General features: G+C 43.7%; 1 protein-coding gene across 2 annotated transcripts in view; it reads left to right on the plus strand.

The window, feature by feature from the left end:
- lepr2 (leptin receptor 2) overlaps window positions 1-9,348 on the plus strand; it is a 63,611-nt gene extending 54,263 nt beyond the window's left edge. The window contains exons 14-20 of one of the 2 annotated variants that reach the window (XM_014168839.3): window positions 24-106; window positions 380-593; window positions 1,375-1,581; window positions 6,059-6,142; window positions 6,702-6,804; window positions 7,282-7,357; window positions 8,037-9,347. In XM_014168839.3, the coding sequence (XP_014024314.3) occupies window positions 24-106; window positions 380-593; window positions 1,375-1,581; window positions 6,059-6,142; window positions 6,702-6,804; window positions 7,282-7,357; window positions 8,037-8,888 (1,619 nt within the window). In that variant the 3' untranslated portion in view covers window positions 8,889-9,347. 2 annotated transcript variants of the gene reach the window in all.
- The last annotated feature ends 16,845 nt before the right edge of the window (window positions 9,349-26,193 follow it).

A 26,193-nucleotide genomic window follows, 5' to 3' on the forward strand; every position in this document is an offset into this window, starting at 1 on the left:
TAATATATGTTCTGTTCTCTCAGCTCCTGACCAGGGTCCTGATTTCTGGCGAGTGTTTCAGGAGGATCCAGCAAGGAACCAGACTAACGTCACTCTTCTCTTCAAGGTACAGTCCATAGCCTACAGAGAACACATTAAAGATTGCACAATATTTGGTTTAAACGTCAACATCAAATAGTTACATGAATTGAACAGGTGTGTGAAGTCGCCTCCTCTCCTTTTTACTACACTATTGTCCTTAGTTTAGTCTGAAAAATCTATTCAGTTGGCTTCCCCAACACTTGTCTTGTTTTGTCTGATCAAATAGTATAAGGAAGTAGCACATTGGATAATGATTCCTCATTAGAGTCTTTGATAGTCTCTAAACTCTTCCCCATAGCATTTCCCCATAGTGGTGCCAACCTACTGTGTGGAGGGCCTTGTAGTACAGCACCAGGCCTCTGGGGGCATTGTGACTGAGGAGCGGATAGGCCTGGTGTCCTCCTACCGCTTTGAGTGGCGAGAGGAGGTCCACTCTGTGACGGTCAAGGCTCAGAACAGCCAGGGATACTCCACTAGGAACATCAACATGACCCTGGAGAGACACCCCAAACGTAAGGGAATGTATTTGTATAGGGCTGAAGAATTGTTATACCCAATACACAGATTACTAGTGAGTCAATTAAGAGTTAGTAGTTGGAAACATATATTTGAAAATACAATTTTCTTAGAAAATTTTTAAGAACTGGTTGTTTGTTTTCACATTTATGTTTATTTTTATTAGTTGGTGTTTTTGGTTCATGTCATAGAAGTCAGTAGAAATGCTAGGTGTGCTGCCATTACAGTCATCAGGGAGACATAGCAGGCATGTTAATGTCAGTTAAAAGCCTGAGAGTGGACTAAAAGCCATTATCTCTGGCTTGGGATGTTGTCTTCCGAGGCCTAATAGCTATTATGGAATTGATTGTAAAATGGAGCTCTTCTCAGCACAGGTCTCTGTGACACACCGGGATGTTTGTGTTATTTGTGTGTGTGTTCTCCTGTTATTCATATTTTCATTAATAGCTAATTAGTTGAGAGGAAACCATTAACTGTGATACAAGTAGTGCTGGTACTATTAGTTTTCCTCTTGAAAAAAAAACTGACTATGGATGGGCCCAAAATAAAAAGCTGCTGTTCAGATTATTTTATAGTGAAGGACAGAGGGGGAACACTCATTGTTGTGCTAATTCCCACGCATGTCAGAAGTAGCAGAAAACACACGGTAGTAGAAGAAGAGTAACGGAAAATGTTAGTCACTGACAGAAAATATAAACATGTTATTTACTTTCTTTTTCCCTCTTATCACTCTCCCCCCTTTGCCTCTCTCCCTTCCCTCTTCCTCCCTCTCTCCAGGCCAGTGTGTGCGTTCGTTCTGTGTGTCCCGTGTGAACAGTAGTTGTGTGGTCCTGTCGTGGTCTCTGCAGCCCAACAGCAGTATACCGTGTTCCCTGGTCGTAGAGTGGTCGGGTCAGAACCACCAGAACAGACAGGGTCAGACCACAGTGGGCAGGGAGAGGTGGACCAGGGTCCCCCCTACTGACCAAGTCCTCTACCTACATGGTACGTTCTCATGTCTCTCTTTCTCAGTCTGTCTCTCTGTCTAAACCTCTCTTTCTGTTGTCAATCTTTCTGATTACTTCAAATTTTATTTGTCACATGCGCCAAATACAACAGGTGTAGACCTTACCGTGCAATGCTTACTTACAAGCCCTTAACCAACAGTACAGTTCAATAAATAGAGTTGAGAAAATATTTACTAAAGAAACTAAAGTGAAAATATATCAAATCAAATCAAAAAGTAACCAAATAAAATTACATAACAATAATGAGGCTATATACAGGGGGTACCAGTGCCGAGTCAATGTGTGGGGGTACAGGTTAGTCGAGATAATTTGTAAAGTAAATATGCATAGATAATAAACAGAGTAGCAGCAGTATAAAAACGTAAAAACAAAAAGGGGGGGGGGGGGGGGGGGCAGGTAACTGTAAATAGTCCAGGTGGCCATTTCATTCATTGTTCAGCAATCTTATGACTTAGGAGTAGAAACTGTATAGAAGCCTTTTGGACCTAGACTTGGCTCCGGTACCACTTGCAATGTGGTAGCAGAGAGTATAGTCTCTCACCCAACTTGGGTGATTGGAGTTTTTGACAATTTTTAGGGCCTTCCTCTGACACCGCCTAGTATATAGGTCCTGGATGTCAGGAAGCTTGGACCCAGTGATGTACTGGGCAGTACGCACTACCCTCTGTAGCGCCTTACGTTCAGATGCAGTTGCCATACCAGGACGTGATGGTGCAGCTATAGAACTTTTTGAGGATCTCTTCACAGCTGTCTTGGTGTGTTTGGACCATGATAGTTCGTTGGTGATGTAGACACCAAGGAACTTGAAACTCTCGACCTTTCTCCACTTCAGCCCGTTGATGTTAATGGGGGCCTGTTCGGCCCTCCTTTTCCTATAGTCCACGATCAGCTCCTTTGTCTTGCTCACATTGAGGGAGAGGTTGTTGTCTTGGCACCACACTGCCAGGTCTCGAACCGCCTCCCTATAGGCTGTCTCATCGTTGTCGGTGATTAGGCCTACCACTGTTCTGACGTCAGAAAACTTAATGATGGTGTTGGAGTCGTGCTTTGCCACGCAGTCATGGGTGAACAGGGAGTACAGGAGGGAACTAAGCACGCACCCCTGAGGGATCCCAGTGTTGAGGATCAGCGTGGCAGATGTGTTGTTGCATGATTCAGTGTTGCTTGCCTCGAAGCGAGCATAAAAGGCATTTATTTTGTCTGGTAGGCTCGAGTCACTGGGCATCTCGCGGCTTAGCTTCCCTTTGTAGTCTGTAATATTTTTCAAGCCATGCTACATCTGACAAGCATCAGAGCCGGTGTAGAGCTGAGGCTCCTGAGTGGCGCAGCAGTGTAAGCCACTGCATCTCAGTGTTAGAGGCATCACTACAGACCCTGGTTTGATCCCGGGTCCCATAGGGCGGTGCATAATTGGCCCAGTGTCGTCCAGATTAGGGGAGGGATTGGCTGGGGTAGGCCATCATTGTAAAATAAGAATTTGTTCTTAACTGACTTGCCTGGTTAAATAAAAAAGTAGGTATTCTATCTTAGTCCTGTATTGAAGCTTTGCCTGTTTGATGGTTCGTCTGAGGGCATAGCGGGATTTCTTATAAGCGTCCGGATTAGTGTCCCGCTCCTTGAAAACGGCAACTCTGGCCTTTAGCTTGGTGCGGATGTTGCCTGTAATCCATGGCTTCTGGTTGGGAAATGTACGTACGGTCATTGTGGGGATGACGTCGTTGATGCACTTATACACTCCTCAACGCCATTGGACGAATCCCAGAACATATTCCAGTCTGTGCTATCAAAACAGTCCTGTAGCGTAGCATTCGCGTCATCTGACCACTTCCGTATTGAGCGAGTCACTGGTACTTCCTGCTTTAGTTTTTGCTTGTAAGCAGGAATCAGGAGGATATATTTATGGTCAGATTGGTCAAATGGAGGGTGAGGGAGAGCTTTGTATGCGTCTCTGTGTGTGGAGTAAAGGTGGTCTAGAGTTTTTTTTCCCCTTTGGTTGCACATGTGACATGCTGGTGGAAATGAGGTAAAACGGATTTAAGTTTGCCTGCATTAAAGTCCCCGGCCACAAGGAGCGCCGCTTCTGGATGAGCATTTTCTGGTTTGCTTATGGCCTTATACAGCTTGTTGAGTGCGGTCTTAGTGCCTGCATCGGTTTGTGGTGGTAAATAGATGGCTACGAATAATATAGATAGTGTGGTCTACAGCTTATCATGAGGTATTCTACCTCCGGCAAGCAATACCTTGAGACTTCTTTAATATTAGACATTGCGAATCAGCAGTTAATCTGTCTGGGCTAGGGGGCAGTATTTTCACGGCCGGATAAAAAACGTACCCGATTTAAACTGTTTACTACTCTTGCCCAGAAACGAGAATATGCATTTCTAAAACTGTTTGAATGGTGTCTGTGAGTATAACAGAACTCATATGGCAGGGAAAAACCTGAGAAGATTCCAAGTAGGAAGTGGCCTGTCTGTGATTTTGTAGTTCTCCTTTTGCTTGTCTATCGAAACTACAGTATCCGTGGGGTTATGTTGCACTTTCTAAGGCTTCCATTGGCTCTTTAAAGCCGCCAGAAAGCGGTTTGGGGCGTCTCCTGTCTCTGGGCAAAGTATAGTAACTCAGTTTGTCAGTGGTCTGCCTGAGGACAAAGGGAATGGAAATGCGCGTTCACGAGACCTCGCCATTTTTTATTTTCCTCTTTGAATGAATACAGTATTGTCCGGTTGGAATATTATCGCTATTTTACGAGAAAAATACCATAAAAATTGATTTTAAACAGCGTTTTAACATGCTTCTAAGTACGGTAATGGAACATTTTGACTTTTTTGTCTCGAAATGCGCTTGCGCGTTACCCTTTGGATAGTGGACTGAACGCACGAACAAAACGGGGGTATTTGCACATAACTACGGATTATTTGGAACAAAAACAACATTTGTTGTGGAAGTAGCAGTCCTGGGAGTGCATTCTGACGAAGAACAGCAAAGGTAATCCAATTTTTCTAATAGTAATTCTGAGTTTAGGTTGCCCCGAACTTGGCGGGTGTCAAATTAGCTAGCCGTGATGGCTGAGCTATGTACTCAGAATATTGCAAAATGTGCTTTCGCCGAAAAGCTATTTTAAAATCTGACATAGCGATTGCATAAAGGAGTTCTGTATCTATAATTCTTAAAATAATTTATGTATTTTGTCAACGTTTATCATGAGTAATTTAGTAAATTCACCGGAAGTTTTTGGTGGGAATAATATTTCTAAACGTCACACGCCAATGTAAAAAGCTGTTTTTTTATATAAATATGAACTTGATTGAACAAAACATGCATGTATTGTATAACATAATGTCCTAGGAGTGTCATCTGATGAAGATCATCAAAGGTTAGTGCTGCATTTAGCTGTGTTTTGGGTTTTTGTGACATATATGCTTGCTTGAAAAATGGCTGTGTGGTTATTTGTGTCTATGTACTCTCCTAACATAATCTAATGTTTTGCTTTCCCTGTAAAGCCTTTTTGAAATCGGACAATGTGGTTAGATTAACGAGAGTCTTATCTTTCAAATGGTGTAAAATAGTCGTATGTTTGAAATATTGAAATGATTGCATTTTTGAGGTATTTGTATTTTGCGCCACGCGATTCGTCCCACCTAGCCCATAGAGGTTAATGACAAATAGACTCACACCCACGCCCCTCGTCTTACGAGATGTAGCTGCTCTGTCCTGCCGATGCTGGTGTCGTCGTTCAGCCACGTCTCGGTAAAACATAAGATATTACAGTTTTTAATGTACCGTTGGTAGGATAGTCTTAATCGTAGATCGTCCAGTTTGTTTTCCAATGTTTGCATGTTGGCCAATAATACGGAGGGAAGTGGTGGTTTACCTACTTGTTAGCGAATTCTTACAAGGTACCCAATCCTCCTCCCCCTTTTTTCCACGTTGGTGACGGGATTTTGGCCTTGTCTTGACAAAGCAGTATATCCTTCGCGTTGGACTCATTAAAGAAAAAATCATTGTCCAGTTTGAGGTGAGTAATCTCTGTTCTGATGTCCAGAAGCTCTTTTCGGTCATAATAGATGGTAGAAGCAACATTATGTACAAAATGAGTTATAAACAATGCAAAAAAATTAACAAAATAGCACAGTTGGTTAGGAGCCCGTAAAACGGCAGCCATCCCCTCCAGCGCCATTATATTCTCTCTCTGGGTCTCCTTTTCTTTCGCAACACTCAGTTCCATTTAACATTTTTCATTCTAAATGGATCTAGAAGGGCCTAAATTAATCCACACAACCACTGCAGGACAATTGATATTTGTCAAATTGAGGTGAATATTTCAGTCCACTTTGAGTTCCAGTTTGAGAGATTGTTGGCTGTGAATATCTGGCGCCCTCTAGTGACAGTACATATTCATGCTTCAGTCTGATTGACTAATCTGAGCATCTCTGTTCTCTGCCTTTATTTTCCAGGTGATTTCTATGGCTCCGAGGAGTATGTGTTCATCTTGTATCCAGTGTTTGCAGATGGAGAAGGAGAGCCAGTGTATACTAAAGGTAAGCTCTACTTTACCTCCAGGGATGAATACAACCAATACAATCCACCCGTACACCAATATCTCTGTAGGCTACAAATTGTATTTTATTTGTCACGTACACGTGTTTAGCAGATGTTATTGTAGGCGTAGCAAAATGCTTGTGCTTCTAGCTCCAACAGTGCAGTAATATCTAACAAGTAATATTTGCCTAGTGGTTAGCGCGTTGGGCCAGTAAACGAAAGGTTGCTGGATCAAATCCTTGAACCGACAAGGTAAAAATCTGTTGTTCTGCCCCTGAACTAGGTAGTTAACCCACTGATCCCTGGTAGGCTATCATTGTAAATAAGAATTTGTTCTTAACTGACTTGCCTAGTTAAAAAATGTTTTAAAGTGACTAGTGTTCCATTATTAAAGTGGCCAGTGATTTCAAGTCTATATATATTGGGCAGTAGGACATAAGTATGTTATATGTACATTGCAGCGTATCCCTTAGGGATATATATTTATTGATGGTCCTCTGAATGTGATCCAATATGGATTGATTGATAGCCTTACCATGGTGTTGTACTGTCCTCCAGGCTTTAGGGGGGCCGACGCTGGGCCTGCTGCCTACATGCTGCTGATGGTCATCGCCTTCCTTTCCATTGTCCTCTTCGTCACCCTGATCATATCCCAAAATCAGTAAGATTATATCTCATATAATTGATAAAACACCTTTTATACTGCTCAATATTAGTGGTGTATTCTGTTACATAAGGACATTACTCGATAATTATATAACAGGTACTATGTGTAGTGTGTCTGTCACTAAGAAAGAGAAGACCTATGGTTTTGGCCTCTGGGTAGGTGGTGAAGACTAAAGTGGTCATTCTAGGTGTTAATTATTGATCTGAGGAACAGTCAGACACACTGATTAGGAATGTAATTAGAGTCTACATGACATTTCAACAATAGAAAGAATGTCCTGAGGGTTCAATTACTGTCGTGATTGGCTGAATGTGTTCTGACAAAGAGGGAGACATGGAGAAAGGGGGTGAGAGGGTGCAGAGAGAGAGGGGAAAGGGAGAGATAGGTAGATGAAAGAGAGAGAGAGGTTTTGGATTGGAGACTGAGAGGCTCCCTGCCTTGTTGTTAACTCCTATTCTGTCTGAATCCCAGCATGAAGAAGGTAATGTGGAAGGATGTTCCCAACCCAAGCAACTGTTCCTGGGCCCAGGGGGTGGACTTCAGGAAGGTGAGATGGACAACAAACCCATTTACTCTTGAATATAATCATATTATCTCTAAATAGCAGAGACCATGAAAAACACACCATATTTACCAGAACACACTCTATATACAGATGTAGGATCTTAATTTGAGCTTGTTGGATACAACAGGAAAATAATACTGCAGCAACAGGAAATGTGAATTATAATTAATGGAGATTTTTGTAGGGGTTGATACATTTTTTCGTAAGGGAAAATCAAGTCTGAAATGTCAAAGTGGAAATTACGAACTTTAGAAGCCTTTTTAAAGTTCTCTTGCAACAGGGTGATCCAATTAAGATCACCTGTAGGGAAAGAGGGATACCTAGTCAGCTGTACAACTGAAATGTGTCTTCCGCATTTAACCCAACCCCTCTGAATCAGAGTTGCTGTGGGCTGCCATAATCAACATCCACTTCTTCGTGGCCCGGGGAACAGTGGGTTAACTGCCTTTCTCAGAAGAGATCTTTGCCTTGTCAGCTCGGGGATTCGATCCAGCAACCTTTCGGTTACTGGCCTACGCTCTAACCACGAGGCTGCCTTTAGGGCTGCTATTTAGATCAACTATTCTATAAACTACATGAACTCTATAGCTTACTTAGGGCAGTTGGCAGGCCAGTTTACCTTGCTGTGTTCCTAACTCTACTGTTCTGTGGTCCTGTCCAGGCTGAGACTATGGAGCAGTTGTTCCGCCACCCAGATGGCCTGCCAGCCTGGTCACCACTCCTCATCTCAGAGACTATCTCCCAGGCCACCATCGTAGAGAAGACTTGTCCCCCAGCCCCAGACAAGGACAGCATCCTGATCCCAGCCTCCACCCCATCCCTCTTGGACTTAGAGGTGCCTGAGGTCCCAGAAGAGGATGAGACCCCCCAGCCCCCAGATCTCCCCAGGAGTGTGGAGAGCTCATCCCAGTCGACAGTGACCTATGCTATGGTCCTGCTCACAGACGACCCCTGCCGGCGCTACAAGCAGGACGGCAGCCTCAGCCGCTCCAGCGACGAGGGCAACTTCTCCGCCAACAACTCTGACATCTCCGGCTCCTTCCCCGGAGGCCTGTGGGAGCTGGAGAATTCCCATTACCGAGCTGGAGAGTCGGACCTGGACCCACAGCGTTCATGCTCTTACAATTATGTGGATGAGTGTTCTGAGACGTCGGAACAGAAGGATGAGGCCCTGGGAGGAGAGAGGGATGGGGGGATGGAGGAGAAGGACCTGGATTACCTGGGAATGGGCTACCAGGAGGAGAGTGAGGAAGAGGAGGAGGAGGAGGAGGAGGAGAAGAGGGAGGAAAACACAGGGGCTATGCTGCTCAAAGAGGTGGTGGTTCTGCGGAGAGAGGGCTCATCCATTGAGTCCAACCCTCTACTTGGGTGTCGGGACTCTATGTTTAGTGAGTCCAGTGACGAGGCGGCAGTGGTAGGGATAGGGATGAGTTCTGTCCCCCTCTACCTTCCCCAGTTCAGAACTGCTCCCTCCAGGCCACTCAAAGCACAGGGCAGCGCCCCCAAGCTGTAAGAACTGGTAGTGTCTAATGTATTGTTTTACTCGAATGCTGCTGTTTAGTCCCTCAGGAGGGACAGCACTCAGGAGAGACAATAGCCTGTGGCCGGTGTTCAGTCACTGAACCTCGGCTGTGTCTTAGATGACACCCTATTCCCTATATAGTATAGTGCACTTAGATCCCTATGGGCCCTGGGCAACAGTAGTGCACTTCTATCAGAAATGTAGAAAACAGGGACAAGGTGTCCGAGGGGGCTAGGCATAGTAGGTGCTAAGCCTCTGCCCACTTCACAAGGAATAGGGTGCCATTTCATAAGCATGCTCCCTCCCTGTCTACAGTGGAACACTGCTACTCTGCACCTTCAGTCCACAGGAAGCCAGCATTATCATATATTAGAGCTGAGGTGAGGAGAAGAGACTCCTTTATCCAGTGCTGCACACTTTCTGGAACTATTATGCTGGGATGAAGGGAATGTCATAAAAAAAGAGAAAGGGGAAAAAAAAGCCTATCTTCTGAAAAGGTCTATTTCCTTTCCGATGGCTGCTCTGGATGGCTGCTCTGGATGGCTGCTCTGAGCACAACACAAGCACATGATAGGATCTTGTCTCCAAGCAGGTGGTACTGAATAGTTTGACTGGTGGCGCACAAATGATGATCATGATGATGCTGGTGAATTTGGATGCTTTTGGAACATTTACAGTAACTGTTGTGGAGAATTGCCGTTCAGATCTGCATTTGCATTGACTGAGCCCTCAAAAAAATGTATATGTCGCTTTTCTTCGTTGTTTGCACTGTATTTGAAACTGTGTTATGAAATGTAAAAAATGTGCCATCTATTTTCATTGCGTGCCATTTGCTTTTGAAAAAGCTATTGCTAGGTATACATTTGATGGAAGAATGTACATTTTGAAACCAATGAATAAAATGAAGACTATCCCCTGCTGTAGAAGGCAGAATGATATTTAATGTTTATCGAGGTCCCTCGTCTATTTTTCGTGTTCAAAAGTAAATATGTATGGCCACGACTGTCGACTTATTGAGAAAAGGTTAACAAGTTGAAGGTTTTCCGTGCTGAGAAATATAAAATACAAAAGCGTTTGCTCTTCCACCATGACCAAGGCTATCAGTCACTCAGAGAGCAGAGAAAAAAATCAGGTTAGGGTTGCAGACAGACAGTACTAGGAGATCCAGGAGCTGCCATCCTAAACCATTATTTTGTTGTATATTGACTTAGTCACCTGTAGAATGATATAATGACACCATGTGATTGTTGCAGCCTGTAGGTTACTCACAGACCCAGGCTGTGCCTCGAACCTGTGGGAATGACATTACAGTGAGCAGCAGACGTGGGTGAGGTGGGTGGGCTGCCACTCTGTGTTTAGAAAGCCAGAGTTCAAGCGGAAGTGAAGGCCCTAGCTCCTGATAATAGAATAACCCGGGCAGCATTCCTGATTGAGTTTTGCTAAGATGAAACCAATTGGATTGACTCGGGGGAGGGGGGGGGGCTTCATCCCTAAATGTCACATTATTTCCTACACAGCGCACTAGTTTTGTGGTGCAATATGTAGGGAATAGGGTGCCATTTGGGATGCATAATATGCTCCCTTTTCCGGAGTCTGCCAGGCCCAGAGGGTTGTGAGGACACTAATGCTCTGTTGACACCTTCACACCTTATTATTTCTATCATTCCCTCACCACTTTTTATAAACGGGGAAGCGGCCATATTGTCGCCATATTGTTATTGGGTTCTACTAGCTAGGGCTCTGTTTGAGGGAAGATGGAAACATTTCAGATTGTTATCTCAATAACACTTGCCTTAGATCAGGTATTCCCAAGGTACGCGCAATGCCGTCGGGGGTACACCAAAGAGAACTGTGATTCACATGCGCAGACATTTAGAAACGAAACATGACAATTTGAAAAATAACCCACAGGAGTTTTTTGAGCAAGAATAAAGACGACTTTCGAGTAGTAAGACGTGTAGAAAAGCAACAGATGCCATTAATAAGAAGGGGCAAGAAGCGTCTTATATGGTGAGCTACCAAGTGGCTAGGACAGGCAAGCCCCATACTATTGTGGTGGACTTAATTCTTCCTGCTGCCGTAGATTTGGCTGGGGGAAAAGCCCCAAAAAACTATAGACACAATGCCTTCATCAAACAACACTGTTTTACGACGCATCAGTGACATGGCAGGAGACGTTTTTAAATAATTACTGCTTCGCATACAAGCCAGTGAATTCTATGCGTTACAGCTGGATGAGTCCACAGACGTGGTGAGCCTGGCACAGCTCCTGGTATATGTCCATTACGTTTATGGGGGGTCAATTAAGGACGACATCCTCTTCTGCAAACCACTGGAAACCAGGACAACAGGAGAGGATCGTTTTAAAATACTGGACAGCTTTGTGACATCAAATGGACTTTGGTGGTCAAGATATGTTGGTATCTGTACTGATGGCGCAAAAGCCATGACAGGGAGACATAGTGGAGTGGTAATGTGTGCGCAAGCAGTTGCTCCCGACGCCACTTGGGTACACTGCAGCATCCACCGAGAGGCTCTTGCTGCCAAGGGAATGCCTGACAGCTTGAAAGATGTTTTGGACACTTACCGTAATTTCCGGACTATTAAGCACACCTGAATATAAGCCGCACCCACTGAATTTAAAAAAATATTATTTTGAACATAAATAAGCCACACATGTCTATAAGCCGCAGGTGACTACCGGTACATTGAAACAAATGAACTTTACACAGGCTTTAACGAAACACGGCTTGTAACAAAAATAAATAGGCTTTTTCCCGAAACACGGCTTGTAACAAAAATAAATAGGCTTTAACGAAACACGGCTTGTAACAAAAATAAATATGCTTTAACGATACACGGCTTGTAACAAAAATAAATAGGCTTTATCGAAACATGGCTTGTAACAAAAAATAAAAAATTAGCAGTAAACAGTAGCCTACCAAGAAAGTCATTGGTCACTATTTTCCTCCTCCTGTGCACTGAAACCACTGAACCTCTCGGAGTTGAATAGCCTCAGAATTACTTCATCCGATATTGGATCGTTTTCATTGTCGCTCTCGTCACTTTCATCCAGAGGCAAATCCCCCGCTGAGCCCTCTTCAACACGCAGCAGTCCAGCCTTTCAAAACCCGTTGATGATAGTGGATTTTTTGACAATGCTCCACGCTGTCAGGACCCACTGGCAGACTTGACCATAAGTTGCTCTTCGCATGCGGCCCGTTTTAGTGAAGGATTTCTCCCCGCTTGTCATCCAAGCCTCCCACTAAACACGGAGCGCCACCTTAAATGCACGATTTACACTGATGTCGAGTGGTTGCAAATACTTTGTTGTGCCCCCAGGAATCAGGGTGACAAAATGACTACCGTAATCAGAATGATGGGAAGTTTAAGCGCGCTCGATTTAATCTAAACAGTAAACAAAAAGGTTGTTTGACCTTAACCCGTTCGGCAATTTCATTGGTCTAATGAAAGCTTCATGCCGCCAAAAAACTGAGCACGTCACAGAATGTGTTTTTTTGGAGAAAAAAAATGAAAGCGGGAAAAATCCATATATTAGCCGCGTCATTGTTTAAGCCGCGAGGTTCAAAGCGTGGGAAAAAAGTTGCGGCTTATAGTCCGGAAATTACGGTAAGTGAAAATGGTTAACTTTGTTAAAGCAAGGCCCCTGAACTCTCGTGTATATTCAGCATTATGCAATGATATGGGCAGCGACCATGTAACGCTTTTACAACATACAGAAGTGCGCTGGTTATCAAGGGGCAAAGTATTGACACGTTTTTTTAAATTGAGAGATGAGCTTAAAGTGTTCTTTATGGACCATAATATTCACTTGTCTAACCGCTTGCATGATGACGAGTTTCTCACACGACTGGCCTATCAGGGTGATGTGACACTGATGCCTTTTGCAACCACATACCTATGTGGGAGTGGATTCTTGGCCCTCACTAGCATGAAAATGAAATACAGGCACCGACTGTGTGTGGAGAATGATCTAAGTCTGAGACTCTCCAATACAACCCAACATTGCAGAGTGATGTGCATCCTTTCAAGCACACCCTTCTCATTAACCTGTGGTGTTATTTACAATTTTTTATGAACAAATAAGGTTTTATATGTAAGATGGCTAAATAAAGAGCAAAATTATTGATTATTATTATATTATAATTTGTGCCCTGGTCCTAAAAGAGCTCTTTGTCACTTCCCACGAGTCGGGTTGTGACAAAAACTCACACTCATAGTAATGTTTAATAAATGTATCGTATAGTGTGTGTGGCAGCCTTACAATGATGGCAAAAAACAACATTTAGAGTGCATTAACCCTGGTGCGAGAGGGGGTACGCAGCTGGAGGTTGAAGGTTTGAAGGGGTACAGGACTATAAAAAGTTTGGGAACCACTGCCTTGGATAAAGGATAAATAGAACTTTGGTTTTAGAAGTGGGGGAGACATAATGTTTTTTAGTTTTTTATCCATTTGCCTTGTTTTGTATCACATTCCAATGATAAAACTGGAGAGGGGGACAAAAAGCAATTTCTGAATGTGGGGGTACATGTCCACAGAGAAAGTTGCGGCCCTGGGATAAGGGATAGGTTGAACATGTCAGTGAAAACACTTGCCAGTTGGTCAGTGCATGCTCTGAGTACACGTCCTGGTAATCCGTCTGGCCCCTCGGCCTTGTGAATATTGATCTGTTTAAAGGTCTTACTCACATCGGTTACAGAGAGCATGATCAGTTTTGCTTGCCTCGAAGCACGCATAGAAGTAATATAGCTCATCTGGTAGGCTCGTGTCACTGGGCAGCTCACGGCTGGGCTTCCCTTTGTATGTAATAGTTTGCAAGCCCTACCATATCCGACGAGCGTTAGAGCCAGTGTAGTAGGATTCAATCTTAATCCTGTATTGCCTGTTTGATGGTTCGTCTGAGGGCATAGCGGGATTTCTTATAAGCGTCCGTGTTAGTCCCGCTCCTTGAAAGTGGCAGCTCTACCCTTTAGCTCAGTGCGGATGTTGTCTGTAATCCATGGCTTCTGGTTGGGGTATGTATGTACGGTCACTGTGGGGACAAAATTATTGATAAGCCTGATGTGGTACACCTCAATGACATCGGATGAATCCCTGAACATATTCTAGTCTGTGCTAGCAAAACAGTCCTGTAGCTTAGCATCTGCGTCATCTGACCACTTCCGTATTGAACGAGTCATTGGTGCTTCCTGCTTTAGTTTTTGCTTGTAAGCAGGAGTCAGGAAGATAGAATTATGGTCAGATTTGCCAAATGGAGGGTGAGGGAGAGCTTTGTACGCATCTCTGTGTGAAATAAAGTTGGTCTAGAGTTTTTTTCCTCTGGTGGAACGTTACATTCTGGTAAAAATTAGGTAAAATGGATTTAAGTTTTATTGCATTAAATTCACCGGCCACTAGGAGCGCCGCCTCTGGATGAGCATTTTCTTGTTCGCTTATGGCCTTATTCATCTCATTGAGTATGGTCTTAGTGCCAGAATTGGTTTGTGGTGGTAAATAGTCAGCTACGAAAAATATAGATGAAAACTCTCTTGGTAAATAGTGTGGTCTACAGCTTATCATGAGGTACTCTACCTTCTTTAATATTAGATTTCGCGCACCAGCTGTTACTGACAAATAGACACAGAACACCATCCCTCGTCTTACCATGCATGCGGAGGAGAATAAGATCCCTGACGCTCTGTCTGAATGTTAACAGGTCTACACAGAGGTGGCATCACATGTTCAAAATTGGTGTGGCAAAATTGGTGTGTATTTTCTGGGGCCTGGAGTTTTTCCTGATCTCATGACCTGGTCAGGTAAAAATATATACTGGCCTGGACATAGTGTAGTTTGTAAATGCATTGGGGTCATGCATGGCCCAATGGCACAGTCAATGACGTGGCACGCAACCATTGGTTGAGGCATGCAACGTTTGAGCAGGGGAACACAACCCTACAATATATCTAGTGGAGCTGCAAGCAAATGGTTTGCCGCAAAAAACTAAGGAATCAAGCGACCACACAACTCTCATGTTATTTTCTATTCATGCAGTGATCAACAATCAACATAGATGAGAACATCTCTCAATAAATCGTTTTAATCAATAACATGTTTTATTTTTCAAGGCGATGGATAGTAGTTTGTGATAGGACTCTATCTCTTCCTCTCTTTCTCTCTTAGTAACACAGTGACCATGGATGGATGAGATGCTCACATGAAATCTCTTTCACACAGAACAAGAACAGATAATCGCTGAGAGGGAAGAGAAACGGTGAAGTCAGGTTGGCCTCTGTAGCCGACAGAAACTCTGTACAGTGTCCCGCAACCCCCTAAAATCCAATAGAGCCGCTTCGCAGGTTAAATGTTGTAAAGTGCTTTAGGATCTTCCTGATGATGAGGAGAGTGGAGTAGTAGGGAAGACGTGGGTAGTCTCTCTGGGTAAAGTAAGGCAGGCTGAGCTGGGGTAGTAGTTTAGAAATTCTAGCGCTACTAAAAGGTTTAATGGAATGGGGTGCAGTCGTATTCCAAAAAAGAAATAGCATCTCCCTTCTCTGTGTAGCTCAGTCGGTAGAGCATGGCGCTTGCAACACCACAGGCTGTGAGTTCGATTCCCATTGGGACCACCCATACGTAAAAATGTATGCACACATGACTGAGTTGCTTTGGATAAAAGTGTCTGCTAAATGGCATAGAGTGCATTCGGAAAGTATTCAGACCCCTTCACCTTTTCCACCTGTCATGACGTTGCCCTCTTTGGGTACAGCGAGCACAGTTGACCCCCTCCCCCTGCACCTCCCCCTGCACTTCTTCACCATCTCCCTCTGTCTCCTACACCCAGGCTGCTGTGGTCAGAAGGGGTCGTAAATTCCTAAGAAAATGTCCCACCTCATGGCCACAGTATAAAGAGACAGAGTGTTTTCATGGAGAGACAAAGGAATTCTTCCACATCACAGGACGGGAGAATCGAACAACATTTATGTTCTGGAGAAGGTATAAAAGATCGGTGAAGAATCCAGCTACGAACTGGTCCGTTTCGTACAATTTTGTGAAACTCATGAGAGACAATACGGCCATATTACCATAATAATGTTTATATACTAGCCTCAGCTATGAGACTTACATCTAAATGGTTGTATAAAATTAATGAATACGGATAAAGCTATTTGTAATATGTTGGGATGCTTGTAAGATGTTAATGTGAGAGAATTGTATTTTCTGTTTAAAGTTTTACCAAGTCATCGACACGCCCCCTGGGACACAGACAGGATCTGGCGTCATGAGACAGCCTTTTTCTGTATTCCGAATACAAACCCCACCCAGGGTTTCTTTCCTTAGACCAGGCCTCCACTCCATTACGAGTTGGCTAATAGGTTTGACCATACATCCCTCTACTGAACTTTAACCATATCACGTTGTCGTGACGTTGTATTAGTTAATGTGACGACTGTTGCTCATCGAATGATTAACGGTTTATAATTGCGTGATTAAATGAATTAAGCAATGAATCAAGCAATTATTAACTCATCAACCTGGGGCACCATGGGAACAGTATTTTGATTGAGTTTCTATTTCCCAAATTAACTCAAAGGATATCAGAATATCGATTTTACAACAGTCGCTAAATTAATCAACCTCTTGTCTCATGTCTGAACGTCGCATAATCCGGGAATCTGCACGGACCCGGGTCCCACCAATGAGTTTACCACACCAATCTTAGTTGATTATTTATTTACTAGCAAGCTAAAATGATGATAAAAATACACATACACAAAACACAGTATAGCTATTGATTAGGACTTAGTATAACGGGCCAACACACTATGGCACGTGTTACCCAAGATGGGGATTTAGAAGAGAGAGAAACCAAGAAAGTACACGAGAGAAATATACATTTGGGTTCATTTGTCAGCCATGCTTATTTAAACCTAGCCTTGCCCCGAACTGCCGCTCTTATGGGTCAGAATATAATGATGTAATTACGTGTTGCAGGTCTCAGGTGGGAAGCTCCGCGTGGGTCATTTAGGCTTCTCAATGACGCACTTCTCCGGCGCAACTCTCTGGTTGTCCTCACGATGTCAGTGTCCTTCTTGGCTTAGTGGTCTGATCTCTCGCGGTCTTCTGAGGACAGACAGCTCTGTAGCTCAGAGCTCACAGCTTCGGACTCGAACGGTGTAGGTACCACGATTCAATGGAGAGTGGAGGCTGGGTGGTTTGGCTTGAATTCACCCGCTTAGACCCGCTTACTCGTCCGTAGCTCGTGTAGAAAAAGATTTCTTTGTCTTCAACCTTGTTTCGTTTTGGGGTTCGTTGACTTCGTTAGACCTTCGCTGCAGCTTGGGGTCAATTAGTCTCGTATGTTAATTCTTCACTCTCCTGTCTTATACCCTCAGGTCAGAAGTGGGCGTAACCGCCTTTAGGGCAATTCTCTGGGCGGACCAAGTAAAGGGGCAAGGCCTAGATTTTGACTAAAATCCTATTTTAGACACTACCTTCACATCTCATCTTTACCAAAACATTCTCTTTGATTTGGATATTTTCCACACAACGTACAATGTATAAACATCAGGCATATACTGGGAAAACTCTTAAAGGTACAATGTTTTCATAATAAAGTCATCTCTTAACCTTTAATAACAATTCAAAAGTTACATACATTTTCATATTCCACCTCTCGTCATGACCACCATTGTGGCTGACGGAAACCATTGTTCCAAAGTCCCTTTATTGCATGTTTAATGTTCTGAGGCCAGTTCTCCATAGTGAGAGGACAAAGGAATTTCTCAGTGGCCTAAGGTTTATTATGGGCGTGAGGTGTCATAAAACCCCCCCACATCTTCAGACCCCTAGATCTCTCCTCCTCTGTTGGGGGTTTGGGAGATAATCTGTAGGGTGGTGGTCTCCTGTACCCTGACCTGATCAGGACAGTCATGACAACGTGGTTAAACTATTAGACTATCGATACAGAATAAGAACAAGTCTTTGATATTAATTACTAGTCTGCAGCTAGGAATTCGGTATCATTGAACGCGACAACCGCCGGGAAACATCTGTCCTATAACGACATGAACGAATGACGCTGAGAGAGAGAGAGAGAGAGCTCTCCAACAGAACGACCTTTCCAACAAAGATCCCGACGACACACTGAGCGTAAATATATATATTGATTGCAATTCGTCCCAAATGAGTGAGCGTTCATGTGCAAAGGAATTAGGATTATCCAACAATTTACGCCGTTTGGACTGAGACTGACTGACCAAGGTAAAGAATACGTCATTAAATCAGAAGACAGATATTATGATATCTGAAAGTTATATTAGGAAAATTATAACTTTGTAATCTGAATATTTTCCTTGGTGCCCCTACCTCCTAGTTAATTACAGATACACGATTCATCAGTTTAATCGCCTAATAATAATTACAGAGAGTTATTTGATAAACATGTCTTCAGTTTAATGATGCCAAAGACACGACACACGTTTATTCCTTATTCTAAAATGGATTAATTATATAAAAATCCTCATCAATCTACACACAATACCCCATAATGACAAAGTGAAAACAGGTTTTTAGATATTTTTGCAAATGTATTACAAACAATAAACAGATACATTATTTAAATAAGTATTCAAACCCTTTGCTATGAGACTCGAAATTGAGCTCAGGTGCATCCTGTTTCCATTGATCATCCTTGAGATGTTTCTACAACTTGATTGGAGTCCACCTGTGGTAAATTCAATTGATTGGACATGATTTGGAAAGGCCTACATCCTGTCTATATAAGGTCCCACAGTTGACAGTGCATGTCAGAGCAAAAACCAAGGCATGAGGTCGAAGGAATTGTCCGTAGAGCTCGGAGACAGGGTTGTGTTGAGGCACAGATCTGGGGAAGGTTACCAAAACATTTCTGCAGCATTGAAGGTCCCCAAGAACATAGTGGCCTCCATCATTCTTAAATGGAAGAAGTTTGGAACCACCAAGACTCTTCATAGTGCTGGGCACCCAGCCAAACTGAGCAATAGGGAAGGGCCTTGGTCAGGAAGTTGACCAAGAACCCGATTGTCACTCTGACAGAGCTCCAGAGTTTCTCTGTGGAGATGGGAGAACCTTCCAGAAGGACAACCATCTCTGCAGCACTCCACCAATCAGGCCTTTATGGTAGAGGGGCCAGATGGAAGCCACTCCTCAGTAGGCACCTAAAGGCACCTAAAATACTTTTAGACCATGAGAAACAAGATTCTCTGGTCTGATGAAACCAAGATTGAACTCTTTGGCCTGAATGCCAAGCGTCACATCTGGAGGAAACCTGGTACCATCCCTACAGTGAAGCATAGTGGTGGCAGCATCATGCTGTGGGGATGTTTTTCAGCGACAGGAACTGGGAGACTGGTCAGGATCGAGGGGAAAGATGAACTGAGCAAAGTACAGAGAGATCCTTGATGAAAACCTGCTCATGTCCTCAGACTGGAGTGAAGATTCACCTTCCAACAGGACAACGACCCTGAGCACACAGCCAACACAGGAGTGGATTTGGAACAAGTCTCTGAATGCCCTTGAGTGGCCAAGCCAGAACCCGGACTTGAACCCTATCGAACATCTCTAAAGAGACCTGAAAAGAGCTGTGCATTGACGCTCCCCATCCAACCTGACAGAGCTTGAGAGGATCTGCAGAGAAACTCCCAAAATATAGGTGTGCCAAGCTTGTAGCGTCATACCCAAGACTCAAGGCTGTAATCTCTGCCAAAGGTGCTTCAACAAAGTACTGAGTAAAGGGTCTGAATACTTATGTAAATGTGATATTTCAGTTTTTTGTTTTTAATATATTTGCTAAAATGTATAAAAACCTGTTCTTGCTTTGTCATTATGGGGTTTTGTGTAAGAAAGTAACTATAAGTGACTGAGCATTGCTAACAGCATAAAACCCACAACAGTAAATCCACAACTCACTTTTTGGATACACGCACAATCTTCCTAGTAAACACACTGATAACTTGGTTGGCAGCCAAACATGTGTCTTCATCTGCCAACAATGATAGCCACTCTGACCTAGAGTGGGAGGGGTCAAAGGCCAAATGTGTATGCAGGCACTCTGATTGGTGGAAACCAGGAGGCTGTGATAGACACCTGAGAAGGGGAGAAATCCCCCTAACGGGATTGTGGGAAAGGTTTTGTGAACGGATTATGGTAAAGACATCACACTGGGCACAGACATCAGTTCAACGTTTCTTTTTTATTTACATTTGGTTGAGTTGTCAACTAACGTGAATTCAACGTGAAAGCACCAAAACATTTCACCGTGTCATTGGATTTAGGTTAAAAGTTGGATACAAAAAAAGACGACATTTCCTTACGTTGATGACTTTTTGCAAATCGAATAATTTTTCCACGTTTATTCAATGTCATCACAATTCATTATTTTGTTGAAATTATTTGGAAACAACGTTGACTCAACCAGTTTTTGCCCAGTTGGATGAGGTTTGGACCATTGGTTTTTGTAGAGGGTTATCTACACAATTAACATATTATTCTTACCTATTGGTCAAAATATGTATTTTTGATTGGACACCCTACGTCTTAGTTTATCAACCTGCCATACTTTGTGTGTGCATGTTTGTGTGTATGCGGCATTTGTGTGTATGCAGCGTGTGTGTGTTGTGCTTCCTTCGTCATACTGCTTGTGCTAACTTCACCTCTCTGGAACAGATGGCGACTTAATCTTCTTCATCGTCCTCTCCTCTCCATCCAACTCCTATCAAAGTATTAAACATCTTTGCTGTTTGGACCAGAGTTTTAAAACAGATTTAGTGACGCATCTGATTCTGGGAACTTGCAGAAACAGTGAATAAACTAGTTTTTGGGCCACATTGATTTTTTACTCAAATACTTCTAGCAAGTTGAACTCAGTCAATGAAAAGTCATTTTTACTTAATATGTTTAGGTGGTACTGACTCAACTAATTGAGAAGACACCAACTAAATCTTTTACATTTACAATAACAAATAAACATTTTAGCCAGCATGCTCTACCGCAGGTCCATTTTTTGGAATTGTTTTTAATATCTGTTGGTTTTTTATGTGCATTGCGTGATTGGTTGATTAATCTTATGCTACACAAAGATAAATAACATACATTTTTCTAAACGAATCCAATCATTAATTTCAATTTTTTGCATCCGTTACTGAAATGGTTGTTCCAGTTTAAATGGCTTATCTAATCTCCTCACACTGTTCCTAACCCTGGCAGTCATTATGAATGCAGGTTTTGGGTGAATAACAATTCCAACTGTTGGATATCCTAACGCTGGCTGAATTCCAATAGGAATTACACATCACTTTGCAAGCCCGCATAATGTGACTTGAAGGTAGGGTTACAAAATTCGGGTAAATTTAAATCCCGGTTGGAAGATTCCTGAATAACCTCCAACCAGGATATTGTTTTTAATCTGGGAATTTTGGGACAGTTGCTGGAATTTTGCAGCCCTACTTGCAGGCCTGATGTGGCCTGTACACCATGAGTTTCAGGCCACGTATTAGGATCAAGCTAGGCCTCGAAATAAGGCCTTATGATGTAATGTATTGTCATAAAGAGTTTAATTATAATGATAATATTCACCTAGGAACTCACTTGGGGAAGGCCAAAGGACAAAACATTTACGAATTCAACATGTCCCTGTCATTTAACAAATACAATCATAGGTGGTATAACTCTACAATTCACTCAATAAGACCAAATTACATTGGAGGCATGGCTTAGTGGGGGCGTTACTCAAAATATTCAAGCTGACACTCAAATCTGGACCCCGTACAGGGTCACAGTGACTCTTATCAGTTTGAGTAATGACTACAAAATCACTTTAAGTAACTGTACTCAGATATATTAAGAGCCACAGGTTTCCTCAAAAGTATTGAGTAATGATAGCCATTGTGGTTTACAATGTACAGTAGATTGCTCTTGAACCTCCATATGTGAGGTTCCGTGTGTGTGTGCACGGGTTGGTTTTTGCGAATACATGCTTATGTGTATGTCTGGGTGTATGTACTTCACATACATGAGGGATGATCGAATGCAAGACAGGTCGTGCTTGGCTAACAGTTAGCTTTATTAAAGCGGATCACCTATTCATTCATTAAAACTGTCACTGTCGAGCTGGATACAGTTAATATATATTCAACAGCAGGGGGTGAGTGAATGAACAGGCAGGGACAGCTAAACGACTCAGTAATGACACCCACAGAGATGGCGATTACCTGACTGGTGTTGGAGTGACAGCAGGGCAAAGGGGAGAGAGAGAGAGGGGAATGAGAGGGAGAGGGGTAAGAGATGGAAAGGGAGATGGGGAGTGGAGGGAGAGGAGCGATGGAGATAGGACAAGTCTAGTGGTCAGAGGAGAAAGAGGAGGGAGAGAGAGAAGGATGGAGAAAGAGCATGGTTCTTCTTTAGGTTTCTTTCTAGGTTCCTGCCTTTTCTAAGGAGTTTTCCTAGCCACCGTGCTTCTACATCTGCATTGCTTCCTCTGGGGTTTTAGGCTTAGTTTCTGTATAAAGCACTTTGTGACAACCGCTGATGTACAAAGGGCTTTATAAATGCATTTGATTGATTGATTGATTGATTGATTGATTGATTGATTGATTGATTGATTGATTGATTGATTGATTGATTGATTGAGTGAGTGACAGGAGAAGGTGAGTGAGAAAAGGAAGGAATGGGAAAAGAGGAAATGGACATAGAGAGAAAAATATAGGAGGTGATGCTGTGTGTGTTTGGGTGGGCTGTTGGGAGGGGGGTGTGGGTGATGAGAAAGAGGGGGAAAGAGAGAGAGGGAGGGAGAGAGTAAGGGAGTGAGAGGGAGAGCAAGTGATAGAATGAAGTAGAAAAACAGGAAGTGATGACTGTGTGTACATAAATGAGTAGGGCTGTGTTCCTGCTCTAGCGGGTCAAAGTGACCATGACTAACTACCTCATCACACAGAGGGAATGCCCCCATCACCATGGAAGTGTGTCAAGATCGCCAGGTGATGGGTGAAGACCCCCCGCCCCCTCCACTCCACTCACATACACACACCCCTCATACACACCCCTCATACACTCCAATCTGGGTGATATGTTTATGCGTGTGTGTTGATGCTCAGATATGTGATGGGCGAGGTAAAGTGTCAGAATTCCAATGTGAGACCTCTATCCTATCCTCTTCCTAGTCCTTGACTCTCTCTGGCAGAATGTTAAAGTAGTGGATTGATATGCACCCCGTGTCTCCAGCATTCTCTCTGTCACTCAGACAGATCCAGGGACCCAGGCATCAAAGCAGCCTCTCAGCCGCTCTGTATAGATAGACCCGGGATCAGTTGACTCTTAGTTCTAGATTCAATCAGATCAAGCATTAACCTGAGATAGTGTCACCCCTGCTCCCGCTCCCCCTCTCTGGCGCTCATATCGCACACCTGTCACCATCGTTACATGTATCAGAGCTTCATGGGATTCACCTGGACTCCATCACATCTTTGATTGCCTCCACTATATCTGTCACTTCCTCATTTTCTTCCCCGTGTCTGCATTAATGTTGTTTTGTTCCCCCTGTTCAGACGCTATCCTTGTTTTGTTTCATGTCTTGTTATTTATTAAATATTCACTCTCTGTACTTGCTTCTCGTCTCCCAGTGTCTGTCCTCACAGACTGCAGACACCAATATTGGAAGCATCAGGGAGGTTATTTTTGTTGGGGGGAGGGGGGTTGGTGATGTCGGGTCCGGGTGCCGCTGCCAAAGGAACTGGGGGTACCTCAGCCGGCTCGTCGGGCTCCCACGCCTCGGCCGGCTCGTCGGGCTCCCACGCCTCGGCCGACCCGTCTGGCTCCCACGCCTCGGCCGGCCCGTCTGGCTCCCACGCCTCGGCCGGCCCGTCTGGCTCCCACGCCTCGGCCGGCCCGTCTGGCTCCCACGCCTCGGCCGGCCCGTCTGGCTCCCACGCCTCGGCCGGCCCGTCTGGCTCCCACGCCTCGGCCGGCCCGTCTGGCTCGCCTAGGCGGGATGCCAGGTAGCGCCCCCTAGAGGGGGTAGCGCCCCCCATCGTTACGCAAATCAGCGCTTCATGGGACTCACCTGGACTCCATTACGTCTTTGATTGCCTCCCCTATATCTGTCACTTCCTTAGTTTCTTCCCCGTGTCTGCATTAATGTTGTTTTGTCCCCCCTGTTCAGACGCTGTCCTTGTTTTGTTTCATGTCCATTATTTATTAAATATTCACTCCTTGTACTTGCTTCTAGACTCCCAGCGTTTATCCTCACAGATAGCAGACAGCAGCATAGCGGCTGTTCTGGCGGTGTTGGAGGTGGAACTGCATTGGAGCCGTCACCTCGGTGAGCAGCTGCTCTTGCGATCATTGTAACAAATCAACACCTGCCCCACTCGAGTTAGAAGTTCAGAACAAGAAAGTGTAGGCTATATAGAAGTAATTACACTCAAATGGAAAAATCATTAAACGAAATGAGGATTTCTACCAGCCTGATTGAGGTGTAAATTACATCTCACATTCCAGTGTTCGAACTTGTAAAAAAGGCTGTATGGGATTTCTCTTAATGCGACTCAGTGCAGCCAATGTCAATTTCTGCTTTAGATATGATGCCAGGTGCTTGTGAATTTGATAGCTCTAACGCAAACACTGCCCAAACAACCTCTATGCGAATGTCGGCTAAAGCGGATCTGATTGAATAGAGCCTGTCGGGTTAGTGCATGTAAGGTTTTGGTTGTCTCACAGACTAAACTCTGACCTAGGGTCAGTCCCTACTGCTCAGAGGGATAGTCATACAGATTGAAATGGGATGGTAAATCCAGTAACAGCAGGTGTGTTTGTTTTATACATCTTCATGTAAGCTACATATTTTGCATTTCATTTGTTCGGATTTATTCGTGCCTGCAAGGTATGTACCTTTGTAGAATACAGGAGTTTTTTTGTGAATAAGACTAGGGATTCAGTGGAGACTCGAAGGAAAGCTCATCTGAGTCCTTATCATATAAATGTGTTTTTGTATGGGTTTGAATAAATGCATTCCTCTGTTTGTGATGGTGGATCTGCTATGGTGCTTTGGCAGCCAAGCAGGGATACTTATGACGCTTGATTTCCATCCCTATATTTAGACATGGAGATGAGATGGAGATGAGATGCAGAGGAATCCTTCCAAATGCTCAGCGAGAGTAAGATTGGTAGAATGGGAATGAGGCACACCGGTTTTTCTTTTATTTATTTTTTATTTCACCTTTATTTAACCAGGTAGGCAAGTTGAGAACAGGTTGTGTTAGTGCACTACACTGCGCTGCATGCTATTGGAATATTGATGCGATGTGGACCAGAGTGGTAGTCCAAACATCCAGATTCCTGAAAAGCTCCCATAGAGTGCTGAAGTGTCAACAACATCATGTTGTTATTGTGTAATACCTGTATTATTTAAGTGATGATGCCCTCGAAGCCGGTGTTTGGAGGATATATTGGCACGGGTGTTGTTAGGCCTGAGATGAAGTTGAGGGCCGGCGAACAGTGCCAATATATCCTCCAAACACCAGCTTCGAGGGCATTGTCATTTTATACAACAGGTTACCAACATATTCAAATAATGATTTACATATTTTCATTAAACAGTGCAGCCAGAATAACAGCAAAGTAGCCGCATTTGCATTTGTTTATGCTGTTTTCTACTGACATTTATTTGGATACATCAATAACAATGAGCTAAGGATGCGTGATTTCGCCTGGAATAGAACATGTGCTCCCTCGCCAGGACACTGTTGTTCAGAGGAGCTAGCCAACAACACAGTTAACGCAATCACTTCAAACTAAAGCTGGAAAGACTGCATACTAGCTGCATTTTGTTTCGTTTTTTGTCACACCCTGATCTGTTTCACCTGTCTTGTGCTTGTCTCCACCGCCCTCCGGGTGTCTCCCATCTTCCCCATAATCCCCTGTGCATTTATACCTACGTTTTCTGTTTGTCTGTTGCCAGTTCGCCTTGTCCCGTCAAGTCCTTCCAGTGTGTTCCAGTGTTTCCTGTGCTCTAGTTTTGGTTTTTCTTAGTCTTCCCAGTTCGGACCTTTCTGCCATCCTGTACCTGCCTGACTCTGATTTGGATTACGACCCTTTGCCTGCCTCAACTTACTTTTTTCCTGCCCTTTGTACTATAATAAACTCTGAGACTCATGTGTCTGAATCTGGGTTTTAGCCTGAGTCCTGATAGTTTTACCTGTTTTCTATTGATATTTCTTTGTATATATCCATAGAATGATGCCAACTGATTAATGATTTTGACTGGCT

The sequence above is a fragment of the Salmo salar genome, chromosome 23 (assembly GCF_965601325.2).
Source record: "Salmo salar chromosome 23, fSalSal1, whole genome shotgun sequence".
Lineage (NCBI taxonomy): Eukaryota > Metazoa > Chordata > Actinopteri > Salmoniformes > Salmonidae > Salmo > Salmo salar.